The sequence below is a fragment of the Xiphias gladius genome, chromosome 19 (assembly GCF_016859285.1).
Source record: "Xiphias gladius isolate SHS-SW01 ecotype Sanya breed wild chromosome 19, ASM1685928v1, whole genome shotgun sequence".
Taxonomy (NCBI): domain Eukaryota; kingdom Metazoa; phylum Chordata; class Actinopteri; order Istiophoriformes; family Xiphiidae; genus Xiphias; species Xiphias gladius.
The window spans coordinates 21,573,066-21,591,525 of NC_053418.1; the positions used below are offsets into that span (position 1 = coordinate 21,573,066).

Below are 18,460 nucleotides of genomic sequence, written 5' to 3' on the forward strand. Positions count from 1 at the left end.
AAGGGCTGGAAAAGCAGACAGTGCCATGTTTGCCTGTTGAGAATTTCCAGAATTAAAATTAGATACCAACCCAAACGCTTGTCAGCAAACACGGGCAAGATTTTGTCTTAACATCAACAGCAAGTGTGGAGGTGTTCAAAGCTGCTGGTCATATGAGGTGGTAGTTATGCGCTGTATCCCATCTAATCATACTATAAGGATTATACATTTTAAAAAAGGGAAAACTGATCATATCATGTAAGCCAATAAATACATCTCACTGTGTGAGTTCCCAGTGAAGACATCCTACTGGCATATGGCACCATGTCACAAAACAGAGCAACAAGTCTTTGATTTGAACAAATTAAGATAATAGCTGCACAATGAAATAAGTTACTTGATTGGTATGATGGTGGTAGAAATAATAAACATGGTGATGAGACAGCATCTGTTGCCTGCTGGTGTTTTGGACCCTCTACGAAGTGGCTTTCAAGTTTTGTACTCCCGGAGATGTACGTCCTACTGTTACAGCTAAGCTAATGCATTTCTCTTTATCTTACTTTTATCTGATTACAGTAATGACATGTGATGATTAGAGAGACAACCAGCTGTCAGAAGGCGTGACCTGTAGATACATCCATGTAATGACAGTCATTTAGTGAAGCACAACCTTAATTTAGTTACCATAGCCAAATTGGCTCTCAAAAGTTATTGCGAAGAAATACACCCACGAGTCAATGTGGCATTGTTGGCCTAGGCCTTCATTCTCTATGTATACACTACTCACTCTGACAAAGCAAACTGGCATGTTTACCACACATATGGCTTTCTAATAGTGCTTTCATAAATTGTTCTCATTTGTTGAATTAAGAATCTTTGCTGCACTCACTGACTCAGTAGCATCCTATGATAGGCCTATTTATCAACGATTCATGATAGCTATAAGCATAAATAATGAAATTCTAAAAAGCACGAACAGTGAGAAAGTTTCACTGCAGGCTGGAGCCTTAGTTAAGATAAATTCAAATCGCTCCCCAAAAGGGATTCTGCAAGGCATCTTACAATCAACAGAGGCCCGGAGAAAGAAAAATACATACTATCACGCTGTTAAAAACCAGTTACAGTAACAGTTGCATGGGAACTTCTTTAATTCATAAACAAACAAAATAAAATGGTAATGATTTTTTCTTTTCTTTTCTTAGTAAGATAAAATACAATAATAATAAAAATAAATAATCTGATCACGATCATTCGCGTATTGGGTTTTGGTTAATCATTTATTACCCCATGATACCCGGAAGCATTTAGTTCCCACAGGTTGGCGGGGTGAGGTCCAGAGTAGATAGGGTGTTGCCGCTCAGCAGGACGACACGTTTAAACAGGTAAAAATAAGCAACGCGTCAAGGACTCCGGTTTTTAGCTTCACTTGTGTGTCTAATGGCGCAGAGATTTCCTGGTGGGCCTCCAGTAATTAGGCTCCGGATAATTCACATGGCAGGGTACACATTAGCTTTTTACAAGGTTAGCTACAGTAATGTTACCATGAGTCCTCATGTTTACCTCTGTGAAACAGCCATAATGTCATGGGCACTAATAACGTCATTGACTTGCAGAGGTTTGCCAAAAAGTTTGCCGGCATATAAAACGTAAATAATGAAAAAAAAAAAAAAAACTAAAATCAGCATTTATCCTTCAGGTCCACTAGAGTTGTTGGGACGACTAACGGACAAAAAAACCGAATTGCTACTAAATAAATAGCTGTAAGTTCCTAAATATTAGAACAGCGACATCAGACTGTTAGATATACAGTATAAACCAGATTTGTTTTAAGTTATTTGTCAATTTTGTGACCACAACAATTGCTGTTTAGCTCTAAATCAGCTCCCTAATAGCTCATTATTTCAACATATGAATATGAATTAGGTTACATATATTACATAGCCATACTAGATGTTAGCTAGCTAACCAGTGAACTGGTATGTTGTGAGAAAGCATACAGCCATTACTCACAAATGATATGTTAACTTCTTCACTTGCACCAACTTCCATGAGTTTTATTGCAGATTTTCAACAGGATGACACGATTAGACCAACTCAACATTATGTTAAATTTTCTTATATACCTGTTTTGTAATAGTTAATTAACGTATACATAGTATATTATCACCAACATTCAATTCTTTGTTGTAGGATAATATTCCCGTACTTGCATATGTTTATGAAGACAAAACTTTAAGTGGACTAGAGTCATTATTAATCTAGTATTGGATATCACAGACACACTATACAAGTTTTTATACATCTAGGAGTACACATTGGTGTTTTCTATGGGAGACAGAAATACGTTTGGATGGATTTTTCTTTGGTCTGCCTGGATGAGTCTTAAAGCCTTGATGTTGTGCTGGAAAACAAAGCTCATTTTGAACAAATTAATGTTACAAAGAGATCCTTCATTCCATTAGCTAATTTGCTATCCTGTTTCATTTGAATAAGTACAGCTATCTAACATTTGTTAAAGAGACAGCTGTTTCTGGAGAAAATCCCCTAATTTGATCAGCTTAATTGCAATAGATTTCGTAAACATCAAGATTGAATGCAGCAACTTTGTCAGTTAGTACAAGAATGCTTTAAACCTAATCTAATAAAATTGCATAAGGGAACCTTTGCAAAGCCACTTACCCTGTAAAAAGCTTGCATGCCCATTAGGCAAAAATTCCCTTAGACAGGAATAGATAGCAATTGATTGGCACTTCCTTGAAAATATGTGATCACTCTGCCTAATTTGGGATTTGGTGAAGTCATTGGGTGGTCTCCCAATGTTGTTTTGTCACTGGTCTCACTTGTCATTTGATCCTGGATTAGGTGGTCACTTTTTCTTCTAGACCTTAATAAGCCTCATCAAGAAGTCAATAATGGGGTCATTTTAGCCAAGAAAAACCTTGTCGTTTCTCCATGTATTGACCCAGAAGGATGCAATTCTCATTTTGTTTCACTATCTGCATTTTATGTATTAATTCAAAGTTTTCATTTTCAAAATGATCTCTTTTTTTAATTGAACTGTATGTCCCAAATGACAGGTATACTTTTACCACTGTTGATCAGTGTAGTAAGTTTTCTCTGGTGAAATGCCAAAAGCATGATGAGGCTCTTCTGCTTTTCTAACAGATCTCCAACATGTCTGAAGTGAACAGCCAGCTGGCTGCAGACCCCATCTCTGCAGTTGGAGTCGTCACTTCACTCAACAAGGCCCCTGATGATTACTATGTTGTAAGTAGTCATTTTAAAGTATAGGTGACTTCATTTTTGAAGGTATTGGTTGGTTTAATAGGCTTGGATTAAGTTTATAAGTTATTTTTATCTCCTTTAAAAGTCACAGGCACAATTAGAGGTTTTGTCTTTGTTCTCTGCTGTTGGTGGTACATGTAATTGTTGTATCTGATTGTATAAGATAACGCACAGCCAGGATGTTGGCAGCTTTCCAAGGGGTTATTTGTTAGAGCTGTTAGATGACTTATTCATTAAGTTTACTTTGATGACTAGGAGGATTCCCTTCCTGACATTGTTATTGGTTGCCACCAGTATTACAGACACACCAGAGGCAAAAGTTTAATGATGTGTTGTTGATGCCCACCAGAGTCATTTAAGTTTACCCCATGTTTCCTTTACACTCAAGTACCACAACAACTACACCATTAACAGGAAGAGGATGTAAAGTAGTGCACGATTGGCTGGTTTACATGAACTGTATCTGGTTGAATTGGAGCGGTTAAAAAATAAAGAGTGTGTAAGTTTAACAAAGCACAAAACAAGCTCAAGGGCAGATCTCTCTTCCTCTCTCTCTTCCTATTCAGACTTCTTCTTGCTTTCACCCTATGCCCCCAAACCCTCCTTCTTCCCCCCAGTTTTTATCTCTTCCTGCTCCACCCTGCACACCCAGCTTGTTCTAATCTCTGGCAGACGATGGTGGGTTGGCATCAGAATTGAGCCACTGGCAGGGAAACTGTGTACACACAACACAGTAGTGACAAACAGAGAGAGACCCCACTAGAACTCCTCCTCTGCTGCTCCAGTTCACCAGTACATTTCAGCTGATGTGCAAATACTATGCATGTTCTGGGGGGCTAAAAGCTGAGTGTGGCACTTATTTACTTCTGTAATAGATACTCAGTAAATTGTAAATGCCTTTTTGTTAACCTACAGGTTATACAGCAGCAGTTGGAAATTTGGAAATAGTTTGAGCTTAGGGCATCATTCAGAATGATAATAAAATTGTAGACATATTAATAAACATATGTAACTATTACTGCAATCAAATGCAAAGAATCACCATGTCACCATGTCTCATGTCACTACATACAACAGCTTATTTATATTTTTGGATGATGACTTGGATTATGAATTCATACTGCAACAAAAACAAAAACGACTAAGACGTACTGCAAGCTAGGGCTTGCCCCTAAAAGTCGATTAGTCAATGCATCAGTCGAGAAGCCCCTGATTCAACTCGCATTTTGTGAATCCACTCACTGCACTTTTTTTTTTTTTAAACTGCCTCACAGAACACACAGCAATGCAGGAATGCAGGAGCAACAGTTTGGCAACCTGTTAACTTTACAAACCAAACTTGTCTTAAAAATTGACCACACCACAAAACTAACTATGATGGAAGGAGAGATGGGTGATGAAAACAGAGGACAGCACAGCGCCAGGCAGCGTGAGTCAGGGCAACACGACTCATTTCTGTTAGCTACTCCAATACTTTCACCTCCGGTGTCTGGCAGACCGAGCTGTCTGGAGCCCAGCGGGAGAGGCACTCTGTGTTGCGGTAGGATTCTATAACTGAGCTATGACCAAAACGCCAACATATACTTTCTCTGGCTGTGTGGAAGTCTGATATTTTAACATCCCAGATTATTGACAAAGACACTAAAACGTAGGGTTACACTACAAATAGCTTAAAGCCTGTCTTTCATACTATAATTTTCCGTGATATGATTACCTCTACCAAGGAGGTTATATTATCATCCGGGTCTGTTTGTTGGTTGGTTTGTTTGTTTATTTGTCAGCAGGATTATGCAAAAAGTACTGTTCAAAAAGTTCTTGGTGCTCTACTGATCACATTTTCTAGATCCGTCTGTTAGTTTTCCGTCATAAATTAAAATTTAAAAAAGCATATCCTTCAAGGTGACTAAATATAATTGGTATACCTAATGAATAAAAAGTCAAGTACAAGTCAGCCTCCAAGATAAAATTCAAGGCCTTTCAGACTCTGAAGCACTATTTCAAATGCATTTTCCCATCTTCAGCAACATCTTTCAAGCACCACTCTGTGTACTTTCATCTGCAGACTTGAAATACAAACAAAAATATCGGTATCAGTGTTACTAATGCAGTACTTCGAAGGGGAAGTCTCAGGATATTACGCTGTATTGATTTGTTTTTCCTTTCATACTAGACTTCTTCTAAAATTCCTCCTTAATACTGACTGCTTACCATACTTACCATACTTTTTATACAGCAGATCAAAGGGTTGATTAACTCTTTTGCTCTCTGATACCATGCACTCACATCTCTGAACTTGAGCAGGTTGTTCCAACACAAGAGAGCACAGGCCCAGATCAAACACTGTTCCACTGGGATCAGTAGCTTTGCTGAAGCAACAGCAGCCACCCAACATCAAACGCCATGAGTAGACTCATGCACACTCACACTTTGTGCACAGGTTGCAAAGGGGATATGTGTGTATTTCAGATTCACCCGAGCATTTGACATGTTATGCTCATAAACTCATTGATGAAATGCAAGGTTATTTGAAGAAGCCTAGCGCTAGCTTCTGATTAGCAAGGATGCCTTGGTTGACAAACCCAATAGCTGCTTGTCGGTTTTTGAGGAAGCCCCTTTACTTTAAGGGTATATGTTTGGGAGCTTGTTTGTTTTATTGCTAAGAGAAGATACCATTTTCATGTCTGTGCTTTAAGTCTAGGGCTAGGGACTGAAGACGCTTAGCTTAGCATGAAGACTGGAAGAAGGGGGAAACACCTATCCTAGCGGTGTCTAAAAATCAGAAATACACCTATCAGCATCTCTAACTAACTAACATGTTGCATCTTGCTTGTTTCATTCGTACAAAAACAAAAATGTAAAAATGACAGTTTGTCTTGTCACTGAGTGGTTTTCAGATAGTCAGCAGAGACACTGGGCAGAAGTGCTCGGCAAACGGTTGCTCTTCAAGTAACAGATACAGCACTGAAGTCTAAAATCACAAATGTTTCTTTTTGTAGGGATTAAACACACAAGTGATAATGTGAGTTTTAGAGTTGCTGGTAGGCATATTTTTTAACTTTGCAGAAAGCCAAGTTAGCTGTTCCCCCTGCTTCCAGTCTTTAGCTAAGCTAATCGCCCCCTGGCTCTAATTTTTGCTCCTTATTTAATGCACAGACTTGAGAGTTATATCAATCGTCTCATCGAAATCTAGCAAGTAAGCCAGTAACCACATTACCACATTTCCAAAAATGTCAAACTATTACTGAAAATAAAAGAACTTTTCAAAGTAACTGCAGCGTTAGTTCTTTAATATATAGTCATAAGACCGTTTATCTATTTTCAGTTAAGAGAAAGGATCCAAAACGTTTTTCTTTTCAGTTTTTGTGATATTCTTTGAACGGACTGTTGTTGTTTTTTTTTGGTTTTTTTTTTCCCCTTGTACCTTTCTTAAAGTATGTCTTCTCCACATGGTCTCACTCTCCAGAGATTTTTGATTGTATGCCTTTATATCTTTGCATTCCCAGCTGTGCCTCTCTGTGCTTCATAGCAACCTGCTGGTGATGTTGGTCTCAAGAGATGCTTCATAGGAATATTCAGCACCCACTAAAGACTTGTTTCATAGGTGGGCTTTTAGATCACTGTAAGCATAAGATTCTAGGAAGTGGCAGTTGAATCTTTCACTGCATTTTACATCAATTGACACAGCCATATTTTAGTATCATAGCCATGACATCTCTTATTAGACATGTGGCATTCATCTTGAAGTGTCTAATGATGGAGCCAGACAGTGGCAGGCTTAAAAGTATTAGAGAAGAGCCATTGAAACTTTAAACATGCTTTTCCTCTCGTGGCTCAGCAGTTGGCATTTCACATTCAAGCTGCGTAGCATCCTTGCTGCCGGCGGCTGTGGCAGGATGATGCCTGAGGTGCCTCCTAGGAGGACCGTGCCCTCGTTACTCCTCAACTTGACTTTGGGTTTCACAAAGCGAGCCCTTTGTTTACGCTGACAGGATGCGCTGGCTATTGACCTGGAAAAAGTGGCCAAGACGGGTTGTCTTGTAAAGAAGAGGGAGGCTGGTGATGTATAGGCTCCTTCTGGGACCTTTCATGGAAGTGCTGTTGGAGACGCCCCGCAATCCCTTTCTCTGCTCATCTTCTGCTCTTTCTCTCTCTCTCATCCCACTATCTATCTCTGTTCCTCACTCTAGTCTCTGCTCTCATCCCATCTAGTCAGTGGTGGTTTTGCATGAATCTCCCCATGCCATGTTTCCCCCCACCCAGTCACCGGGGTCATTACATCATTATTGTCAAAGGGGTAATGTGTGTGGGTGGGTGCAGAGATCTATGACTTCTTCATTTGAATGAACCTCATTAGATTGACTCTTCTTTGTAAAGGATCCCTTTAGAAAATAACTCTGGCAGTTATTTAGGTGATTCTCACATGATAGCCAATGGAACATGACGTTTCAACCAAGCGTATTTGCTCGAACAAGGGAAGAGTCTTGGTGATTTAGTCTGCAGGTTATATTTTGCTTTATCGTTCTGCCCTCCACACCTAAATTTACATAGCAATGTAATACCATGAGCTTGTCTTGTGGTGCCCACATGCTGTCAATATGATGCAATCTATTTTTCTTACTGACTCCACTGATCATTTACAACTATTTTACAAGGACAAGCTGCTTAGGTCTCTGGGTTTAGACTTATTTATGAGGTTTTCAAGCAGTTCTTGTGTATGCCGTGCAATTGCTTTAAATTCTCAGCATTTATTCTTAGAAAACATGTCTCATTAAATAATATAATGAATCCACATAGGGGATATAGCAGTAAAAATATTGAAGGTGCATGTGCAGTATTCTCAGTTTACCTGTGTCTTGGGATACAACAGTAAGATTTTTAAAAAGATACATTCCACATTTACCCCAAATATAATCACTGCTTTCCCACAAAAGCACATTGAAATTTGGTTTCCTTATTAGAGCAGATCCTTGTCAGGGCATTTTTAATCATCCCGGTCCCAAGGGATGATATTTTTAGCCACTTTTTCGGAGGCTAAGACTCCTTTACCCACGCAGAGCACTAATGAGATGGAGCGCTAGTGTAGGCAAGCGTTAATTAAGGCTAGTATGCAAGGGAAGAGGCAAAAGCAACACGCTCGTGGCATACATACATTAACTTTATCCCACCTCCTGCATGTTTTTTTCACTCCTTGTTTTTTTTTCTCTCTTTTTTTCATGTAGGTTGCACAAACAACAGATGGCTCTGACGCCGACCTGTGGAAGGACGGCTTATTCAAATCCAAGGTCACTCGCTACCTCTCTTTCACCAGAAAAACTGTAAGTGTGAATGTAAACTTCTCCCTTTCCCTATGCATTCTGCAATAACGCATCATCTGCAGCACTTTTTTTTTTTTTTTGTCTGCCAGCGGTTATTATCTCAGTTTTCTGCCACCAGAATATCTTTATGCACTTTGCACTTTGATCAGTGAAAGTCCCATTTAAAAAGGCCATCGTTGGCAGTACAGTTTTGAACTTTTACATATAATGGATTTGCATGCATATTCCAGATGAATAATAGCTCAGTGAGATATTTTTCATGTTGTAGGCCCTCCTGAGGATATTATTTATGTTTATTCATGAAATAACAATGGGCTCTATTTCAACTATTCCAATTTATTTAATCAACAGCGTCCCTGTAGAGAAAATGGTTAACAACCAGTGATTCTTAAAAGCTGATGAACATCAGTGTATATCAGCATATATGTGAATATGAAAACACTGATGCTGATTTTTATTTAAGAAATTAATCCACGAAAATCACTTTCAGTGTGGTTGTACTATATATGGAGCTCCCAATTTGAGCAACAATGACTCTTTTGTGGCTGAAATGATCTTTGAATGTTTCTTGTGATCCAGCTGGGTCATTTTTGGACTCATCCACTACCTGCAGCCTTCACTGATGTGTTGCACGGCTGTTAGTAGCTCTGTGGCCATAAATACACCTTCTTACATATACTGGATTATCAGCCTGTCTAACCTTAGCTCATACAGTTTACTATTGGCTGTCTATTAATTTGTTCCCCTGGGTTGCAGTACAGTATTATAAACAGTATTGTAAACACAACCTGCATTTTTGTTTTTATTTTGCATCAGCTCAATTTTAGGACTTAATGAAGTCTTTTTTGCAATATGTCCTCTAAAAGCCTGGCAACTTGGCAGCAACTGCCTCGTGCCTGAGCTCAATAAACTGAGGAGCAGCTCAGTTTAGTAAATAGCATACAAATAGCCTTCCACTAGTTCCTGCATATTATCTTAAAATGTGTGTCCACATTGTTTTAAAGACTTTGACACAAATAAAACATGACAGAGCCATCAACAAAGACTATTTTGTCTGCCAGTCAATGGAGCTCCCCCTGTAATTGTCTATGACAAAAACAGATTCTGTAAAATTAGCCCCTGAATTATGTTGGGGGAAGTAAATAGTTTGTGATTTATCATACTCTAGGTTGGATGTAGATAGCCCCTTTTGTCAGGCCCTGATGGAAAAAATCTCTCCAGTAAAAGTGGAAAACACTAAAAAAGGTTCCATGCATAGTAATAACATTCATCCATATTCCTCCTTAAGTCAGTATAAAAACTATGAATAAAAAATGTCTCTAATGGTAATGACTGTCGGGCAACAGTAGCAGTGGAAGCCAGCCTTTTCGGACGCATCAAGTCACGCCTGGCTCGCCCCACTCTCTACTGCCGCTGTGTATTATTGCAATTTATTATGGCAAAAAATGAAAATGTAATGGGAGGCAGGGAAGAGTCATGCTTGAAAATGTCAACTACACAGTCCCTGATTGTTTTTAAACAGTCCCATTCTGTTGATCAGACTGCCTGCTCTGTCTCCCATCATCCCACAGCTTCTCACCAAAAGGTTGAGAACGATTACAAGTTCACAGAGGCATTCTCTTATTGCAAAAAAAGGCTATTAGAGAGTAATTACTTCAGCTATTTTGTCAAACCTTCTCTTTAGAGACTTCCTGAGCTTTTAGTAAATCATTGACTCTATTATCTCTACATTTTCTTTTCTGAGCCCACCAAAAATTACTAACCTTTTTCTTTTTCTTGCTCTCTGTCTTTTTAAAAGTTGCATTTGCATATATGACTTTAAATTTCTTGCCTGTGTTCAATCTCTCAGGGGCCTGACGTTGTTGTGGACATGAAGCTGACTGACACTAAAGAGGCGTTGCCAGAGGGCTTCACACCTGTGCAAGAAACAATGGATACAAGTAAGTAAACAGTCAATACCAACCACAGACTCATTCCCTCCTCTTCTTGTTTTTTCACTCTCCGACCAGCTTACGCAGAGGTCCTCAGGGGCAGCTTTGCTTGAGATAGTGAATGTTTTATGGGTGCAGGTTAGCTTAATTTATGGAAGACTGTGGGAATAAAATAAACATTTTGCCCTGGAGGTACAAGAGAAGAGAATCATGAGTCATTGTTTATCTCAGCTGAAGCTGTGCTTTTCTTTATGAGGGGCTTATTTATTTATGTATTTATTTGGGGAGAGGACGAGTGGATGGGGGTTATCTAATATTAATGAAATGCATTCCCCAATGCTTTAGTGCTTTTTGAGTGCTATGTATTTCTCCCTCACTATCCATGCCTTGGAAATGTAATAATATTTTGGTGTGGGGAGTGAGGACAGCTTGTTTATTATTTTTATTATCATTGCATTTACACTGCACTTTCTAGTGTTGCTGGGGAAATAAATGAGTGAGGCACAGATGCAATATAGGAAAGCATGGCACTGCTTTTTTTTCTGTTCCTTTTTCTTTCTTTTTTTTTTTTTTTTTCCCCTAGAATGAAGAAAAGAGATTATGTTTTGTTTGGCTATCGTGTAATTTAATGTTTTATTACTTCATGTGAATCCATGTTTAATGTATACATGTGGCATTATGTATGAGTTTTTATATAGAATCTCGACTTTAAATCCCTGTTGTGCACTAAAGCTGATGGAAGATTCACTTGCTTCTGTCATTCTACTTACTAAAATGATAAAAATGATAATAATGCATGTGGATTTTGTGGCTTTCCGCTGTCCAGTCATTTCCCTTTGAGCACAGCAAGTCACCCAGAAACTGATGTTGTCTCATCTCTTATTCTGAGACTGGTAAAAGCTAAATAACAAAGCATAAGTGGGATTTATGAATATATGTTTCTCCTGGAGGTTCAAAATGTCTATAGATGATTTTTTTAGCCTGAAACTCAGAGAAGACAGGACTGAATATGCGACCACGTATTACTGTCTGACGAACCGGTGTGTACCTGATTCATCAGAGGAAACTGCCACGAGGAAGAGGAGGCTCTGTGTGAAAATCAGCCCTCGTGCGGCTGCTGAGACGGCTGTATATGACATCCAGATCACTGCAAAATCCAAGTACCATCTTGTTAACTACACTTGCATAGGGTGAGCTGTTTGGTTTTATCAGTCACCGTACTTAGTGATCTTGTGTACATTATAAAACTTACCTGTCTAAAACTATGAAACACTCTCGGTATGTCTCTTCTTCATCTTTACACAGTGAGATTAATAATATGGGATTGTGGTATCGAATTGGAGAGGTTCCTCAGCAACAGTCGTCCCACAAAAGGTCAATCACAGCTAACACTGATGCCCCAACCAACACAGCAAGGTAATATCATATTACAATATTTAGCAGCTCCTCTTGAAGTTAAGCTTTCCTCCTTGCTTTCCTTTTTATTTCACATTCAATGTACTCTCTAGCTCTTGTTACGCTTCCGCGCCGTATGTACGACAATGAAGACACAAACAATTGATCTCTCCCGGGCAATCTGCCGTAAAGGTTGTGGCTGGACAACAAGGTAGCGAGGGTGAATCGGAGAGACAGGCTAACTAGACAGGATCCCCTGAACAAGAACATGAGTTCAATGAGGGCTAAACTCCTGCTATTTGTGGTGTGTCCCAGGAGGCAGAGGCAGGTCGCTCCTCTGACTGTGTTGACAGGAGTGTTGTTCTGTGCAGACAAAGAGGAGGAGATGTAGCCCGGAGAGGGAGCGACAGCTGCAGAGGAAGGGAGGAGAGCTCCAAGATCTCCGCCATGCTGGAGTGTGTGTGTCCCCTCCTCTGCTCATGCAGCTCAGGCTTCCTCTGCCTCAGGCCTCAGAGTGAACGGAGCAACCCTTTGTACTGTGTCCAGATCAAACAGCTCAATTATTTATCGCAATAAAGAACTTGGGGATTTCCACAGCAAATTGTAAATAAACAATTGAGACTCCTTCGGTGTGGCAGTGCTGTGGAGAAGGAAGCTTGGCACAGGGTTGTGATGGCTTTGCCAGCTTGAAGTGCTATGCTTTGCCATCCTGTACTGGGCTGAGTAAAAGCCACTTAAAAGCCACAACAGGCCAGAGTGGTGGATGCCAGCAGGCGTATTCAAAACAGAGCTTCTGTTCATATGGCCACGCAGTGGGATGAGAACAGTAATATGGACAGCCGTGAATTCACAACCTAAGTTCAAACTGCATAAACTTTTAACATTTGACCATCTTTTGGAAGTCAGTGGTCAATAATCTTTGATGTATTGAAGTTATAGCGAGAGCTCAGGACCATGTGTGCGCCTTCGCAACTCTTACCGGTAATCCTCAGTTCTTTTGAAGCCCACTTTCAAGTTGGTGAGGCTCAGAGGTTGGAATAAATTGCACCTCGAAGCGACTCACACCCCCTCCTGATGCCTGCTGAGATCACAGGCAGCTGTTTTTGTATTAACATTAAAATTCATTCCGCAGTCAGAGAGTCTTCCTTTCGGAGTATTTCCATCCATAATGCACTGACACATAAGGACGGGACGGTGTGCAATTTAGACAGTGGCAGTTCTTTGACTACTTATCTGGCATCCTTTCTGTGTACTTACATGCACTTTAGACAGCCTTACATACAGCTATAAATATTTCTGTAGTTATGTTAAAGTCACAGATTAGATGGTTTGACACTGTGATTTAAAAACAGCTCCTCCACACTGATTGCTTAAGTAAGTACAGTACTACAGTGTAACTGTCTGCGTAGTATCACCCCACTATACTTTATTCATATTAAGCAAGAGAAAATTCTCTCCTTCATGCCTCCTTCGGGCTATCTATAACAACTTTATGGCCTTTGGAGAATAGCACCTCTTAAATTTAAGTGCCCTTTACAGTCAGTGGAAAAGATGTTTTAAATACAGTCAATAATGTGTAAATTTTTAATGACCCTTATAATTTTGAAAGCTTCAGTGATCCCTCTCAAATGTTACGTTGCCTCAGGCAGCGAAAGCTTGTTAGAGTTGTGTACAAACGTAAACTACAAATCAGGTTTTTCAGCAGGGCAGAGCTGCAGTACACAGTAACTGCAGGGTGTTGCATTATTATGGGATGCATATAGCTATTGCATCAAGGCTAAGGTGTATTTGAATTGGTTTTTGTATTGTTTTGTCAGCTAAATACAGGGCATCTGTAGGTCTTGAAAAGTTTTAGAAACCTTTGAATTCAGTTTCCTCAAAAATAGGCCTTAGAAGCTATTTAAAAGTTTGAAATTTAAACTCTTAAATACTTTCTCTTGCCTGCCGAAAGCAGTAATGTTAGTTATAAAATGTTTTTGCATCCGGTTGTTGGCTGTCAGGAGATGTTACACACTTACAACCTAAAGGGGGGTTTGTTGCAACAGTGGATTGCGCACGTAGGAGGCTGTTACATCAATTTTTATTTTTTTTTAGTTGGAGATTCAGTCAGCACCATAAGACCTATACCAAATACTGTAACTACTATTAGCCATAGTAGCTCAGAAGCCCATTGTCTCTTAATGGGCAGATGTTGAGCAAAAACTTAAATCAACTGAAAGGAATTATGACTGGAAATTATGATTATTTCCTTATTGACTAATCTGCCAAATAATTTCCTTAATTACCTCTGCCCAGGAGGTTATGTTTCCACCCCTGTCTGTTTGTTAGTTTGTCAGTTTGTTTGTCTGTTTGTTTGTCAACAAGATTACGCAAAAGGTACTGAACCAATTTGCACCAACCTTGGTTGAGGAATGAAGCCTGGGCCAGGGAAGAACCCATTACATTTGGTGCAAATCCAGTAAAAGGGGCAGATCCAGGACTTTTTTTTATCACTTTCCTTGACATTAGGAAAGAATGCATTTTTCAACATTTTCGCCAATATTTGGCCTTGGTGGAGGTATGCGCTCTACTGAGTGCCATTCTCATCAATTATTTGTTCAGTGTATGAAATGTCAAAAAGTAGTAAAAAAATGCCTATGAAAACTTCCCACAGCCCAATTGTGAAATCTTCTAAATACCTGTTTTGTCTATTCAACCGTCCAAATCTCAAAAGAGAGTTCATTTATTCTCATATACAACACAGAAGCTAAAACCAGCAAATATTTGGTGTTTTTGCTTGAAAAATGACTGAAGCGAATAATTGAATATCAAAATAATTTATTTTCTTTCAATTGATGAATTGATCAGCAACTCTAAAAATAATTAATCCTTTTTAATGGTTAATCCATCCATCCATTTTCTGCCGCTAATCCAAGTCCAAGCTGCGCTCGTTATTGTAATTATATAATGAAGGATTTATTGTTATATTCTACTGGGAAGTACTAAAAGAAAGTGATATTATAATAATAATAAAGAATTCGAAGTCATACCATCCCTACCTTTTTTCTGTCATACTTTCAGGCTTTGGTCAGTATGATAGTAAAACAGGTATTAAATTGTATTCTGTGTGGTATTTAAAAAGTCTTAAATTTAACTTGGTGAACCCCACAGAAACCTGTAAAAAGGAATCTTCAGAATTAGTAAAGTAAGATCAAGGATAAACACTAAACCTAAAATAGTTGTTTCTTATTGGCCCAGGCTGTCGCACCATACTGAGCCACTAAAACTGTAAGGCTAGGGGCCTGTTGAGCTGTCTGCCATGCAAATGCATTTGAACCTTGTGTGTTTAATGTCTCTTTATCAAGTTTGTCTAAAGCGTATCAACCAGTGACGGTGTTCTGTTTTGATTCATAGCTGCAACTTGATGTCAACCACTTTGGCTTGTTATCTGTCAAAACAGACCGTATCAGCCACTCCCTGACTTTATAATGTGAAAAACCTGCACCATCCGGTCAGCCTTTTAATGTGTCCAGTAAAGTATCCCCCTCCTTCCTTCTCCCAGCCAATGCTGCCATTTGTTCTCCTGATAAAACTGTCATTGCTGAGGCTGATATCTGACCTCTACAGTGACTGCTAGCATAAATTAGCCTTGTCCTAATATTGCAATTTCTTTTGCTTCACTCAGAATCAAGGTTTTTGACATTTCTCTTAGAATAATAGGCTATTGTACACACAGACACTTTTTAAATCAAACTGTACAGCGATAAAAATGTCAGGGCCAAGTATCTTTTTTTTCCATTGCATAGCTGGCTTTTTCCTTAACACATGAAGCCTAGAGAGTCATCAGTGTCAGAATTGGCATGAATATCAATACACTTTGGATTGCTCTGTCTTCTACCTGTGACACACCACACATTGCTGCAGCTCTGCGGGAGTATTGTATCAGCTTTCATTGCACGCTGGTTAACCAAGACTTCCCACTGCACACGACTCGTGATAGAAAGAGACACTGGGACTGTCAGTGTGTCGCCTGACAGATCTCCCATCTGAAGTGCTGAAGAACAATCATTCCCAGCTCAATCTCACTCATTACTTTGTTGTGTTCAGAAAAGTTGCAAAAAGTAGCAGAGATCAAGCAAAAGAGTGCAGAGCGGTGCCAGGTATGATCGAATGATCAGCTAAGATCTGATGGGCTCAGACTGTTCAGTGATTTGCCACCAAATTCAGAGAGATCCTCTTTTCAACACCCGACACCAAACTTAAAGGAGGATAATGATGGGTGAGAAAGCAGCTCCCACAAAGCAGCACCGTCGGCACATAGAGGAAGGTGTGGGGATGTTGTCATGGGAAAGGCTGGATGTGTGTCAAAACAAGAGCTTCCAGCTTTCTGTATTGCAGCTCTGGCTCTTCAGTGATATTACTCTCATCCTCATCTTACCTCTCCACTGACTACCACTCGTCTGTCCCCACTGTCTCTCCCAATTTCTGTTCTCCTTCTCTTTTATTTTTTGTTCAAACAACTCTTTTTGTTATTCCATGTGGAACAACATAAAGGAAACCATACAAACAAACAAAAAAATCTGTTGAACTGTAATTCATGTTGTCAAGTAATCCTCGGTGTTGTGGTTTGCTTTACGGCACTAATATGATTTTAACTCCGGCAGATTTCAAGGGAACCTAAGACTCTTGATCTGCGTTGTAATTACGTAAATCTTTCAGGCCGTGTTCCCAGTTTTACTATAATTTGATGAGAAACTACACTATAATTGAATATTCAAATTAGGAATATGTGTCAATATGGCTCTCATTGCCTGAAATGAGGATTAATTGTTGTCAAAACTCCAGTGGCCAACATAATATGAGGCCCAACACTGCTGTTGGTTAGCAAATGCACTTGCCATGTTTTTGTTTTAAGAATTAGTTGTCTAATTGATTTGCCATATGTTACCCTCTCCAATGCACCTAAAATTGTATTTAGAAATCAGCAGTTTGGATTGAGACAGTTTTGTGTTCTAAACAGATGGGAAAAACAACCCTGGAGGTTGCCAGTAGAAAAGCATTTCTTGAGCACATTTCTCTGGTTTTACGCCGAGTCTTTGGGATTTTAAGTACCACTTTCACTCTTTCCGATACATAGATAGATGAATAGCCAGACTTAATACTTTTTCTCTCATTTCTCTTTGTTTCTTTTGAGTGCTAATTTAACAACACAGACGCCTTAAAAGACATTTAAAGCATTTCCCTCCACGTTATCAGACCATGGGATGTGTCTGTGCTTTGAAAGATGTGTACCTTTCTTCCTCAGCAGTGGAATCAACCTTTGCAAGGTAAAAGAAGTCTGCGTTGAATATGGCAGTCGTTCCCACAAGATTGATGCCAACCTTTTAAAAATTCACCATTGGCCTGGATTTAACATGGCCAAATGCTGATGTAAATGAGGAGGAGAAAAGTCGACCCTTTCATTGCAAATAAATCTGAGTTGCAGGCTTCAGCTCATAAATACCACAGCCTGTCAGAAGTCTTGTTTTATTGCTCTTGATGGAAATTATTGCATTTATTTATCTCATCCAAAGAGATAAAGCTTTGAAAGCCACAACTCACCTGCAGCTCCCTCAGAATATATGATTTGTCTTAAATTTTAAAAATTTTGATTTTACACCCCTGCAAGCGAAGATTGATTATGTTATCCATAAACAGATCAACTAAAGAACATGCTACACCCTTGATTATTTGTAGCTTCACACCTGCTCACTTCCCAAATCTGTCTTGTCTTTGTTATAATTCAGCACTGTTATCCTGCTTCCTCTATCCTACTTGTCTGCCGTGTTCTTTTTCTTTAACAACAAACTATTACTGTATGCCTATGTGTTCTCTAATCAAAGCAGTTTAATTTTTAAATGGTATTGCCAACTACTTTGCATTATCATTACAAGATCATTTGTTTTGTAATGCCATCCTCATTTTCCTTTCAGAGCATGTCATGTTATGCAGCTTTCTTGAAGGTGTGATTTTTTTTTTCTTTTTTTTTTTTTTTTTTTTTTCTCCTGCTTGCTGTGGATTTATCGATCCGTAGGGGTGAGTCACAGGGTGTAATTCATGATAGCTTGATTGATGAGGATTTCAATCTTATATGGTTTGTTAACTTCAACTGCCCACAAAGTGCATTCTGTGCTGTTTTCTGTAATACAAGGGCATGAAATGGTAAAAAAAAAAAAAAAAACAGACTTCCCTTGAATAATGGAATTTCTCAGTTCCTCCAGAATTAACAACATGCTGCTCCAAACCCCCCCCCGTTAAAGGTCTTTTCTAGCCCCTGGGCAGCTGAGGCACGTTTTAACTTTTACCATATTTGTCCTCTTTAGATTTAGCCTGTTATTTCAGTGCTCTGTTTTGCCTTTAGACAGATCAGAAAGCCTCTGTGTAAGGGGGGAGTTTCCATGCTTTAATGCCATATAAATTCTTTGTATGTCAGAGGCATATCTCTTGGAAGATAAGTGTTCTTGTCAAATACAAAGTTTACATGTATTTTGGGTGTTTTTAACATGATTGTCAATAAAATGCTATTGATCACTTGTC

General features: G+C 39.2%; 1 protein-coding gene across 2 annotated transcripts in view; it reads left to right on the top strand.

The window, feature by feature from the left end:
• The first annotated feature begins 1,272 nt into the window (after positions 1 to 1,272).
• Positions 1,273 to 18,460, top strand: part of mvb12bb (multivesicular body subunit 12Bb) — a 32,756-nt gene continuing 15,568 nt past the window's right edge. For both annotated transcript variants that reach the window (XM_040154181.1, XM_040154183.1), the window contains exons 1-6: positions 1,273 to 1,361; positions 3,145 to 3,246; positions 8,484 to 8,579; positions 10,429 to 10,519; positions 11,571 to 11,700; positions 11,816 to 11,926. In XM_040154181.1, coding sequence (XP_040010115.1) covers positions 3,154 to 3,246; positions 8,484 to 8,579; positions 10,429 to 10,519; positions 11,571 to 11,700; positions 11,816 to 11,926 — 521 coding nt within the window. In that variant the 5' untranslated portion in view covers positions 1,273 to 1,361; positions 3,145 to 3,153. The remainder of the gene's footprint in view (positions 1,362 to 3,144; positions 3,247 to 8,483; positions 8,580 to 10,428; positions 10,520 to 11,570; positions 11,701 to 11,815; positions 11,927 to 18,460) is intronic.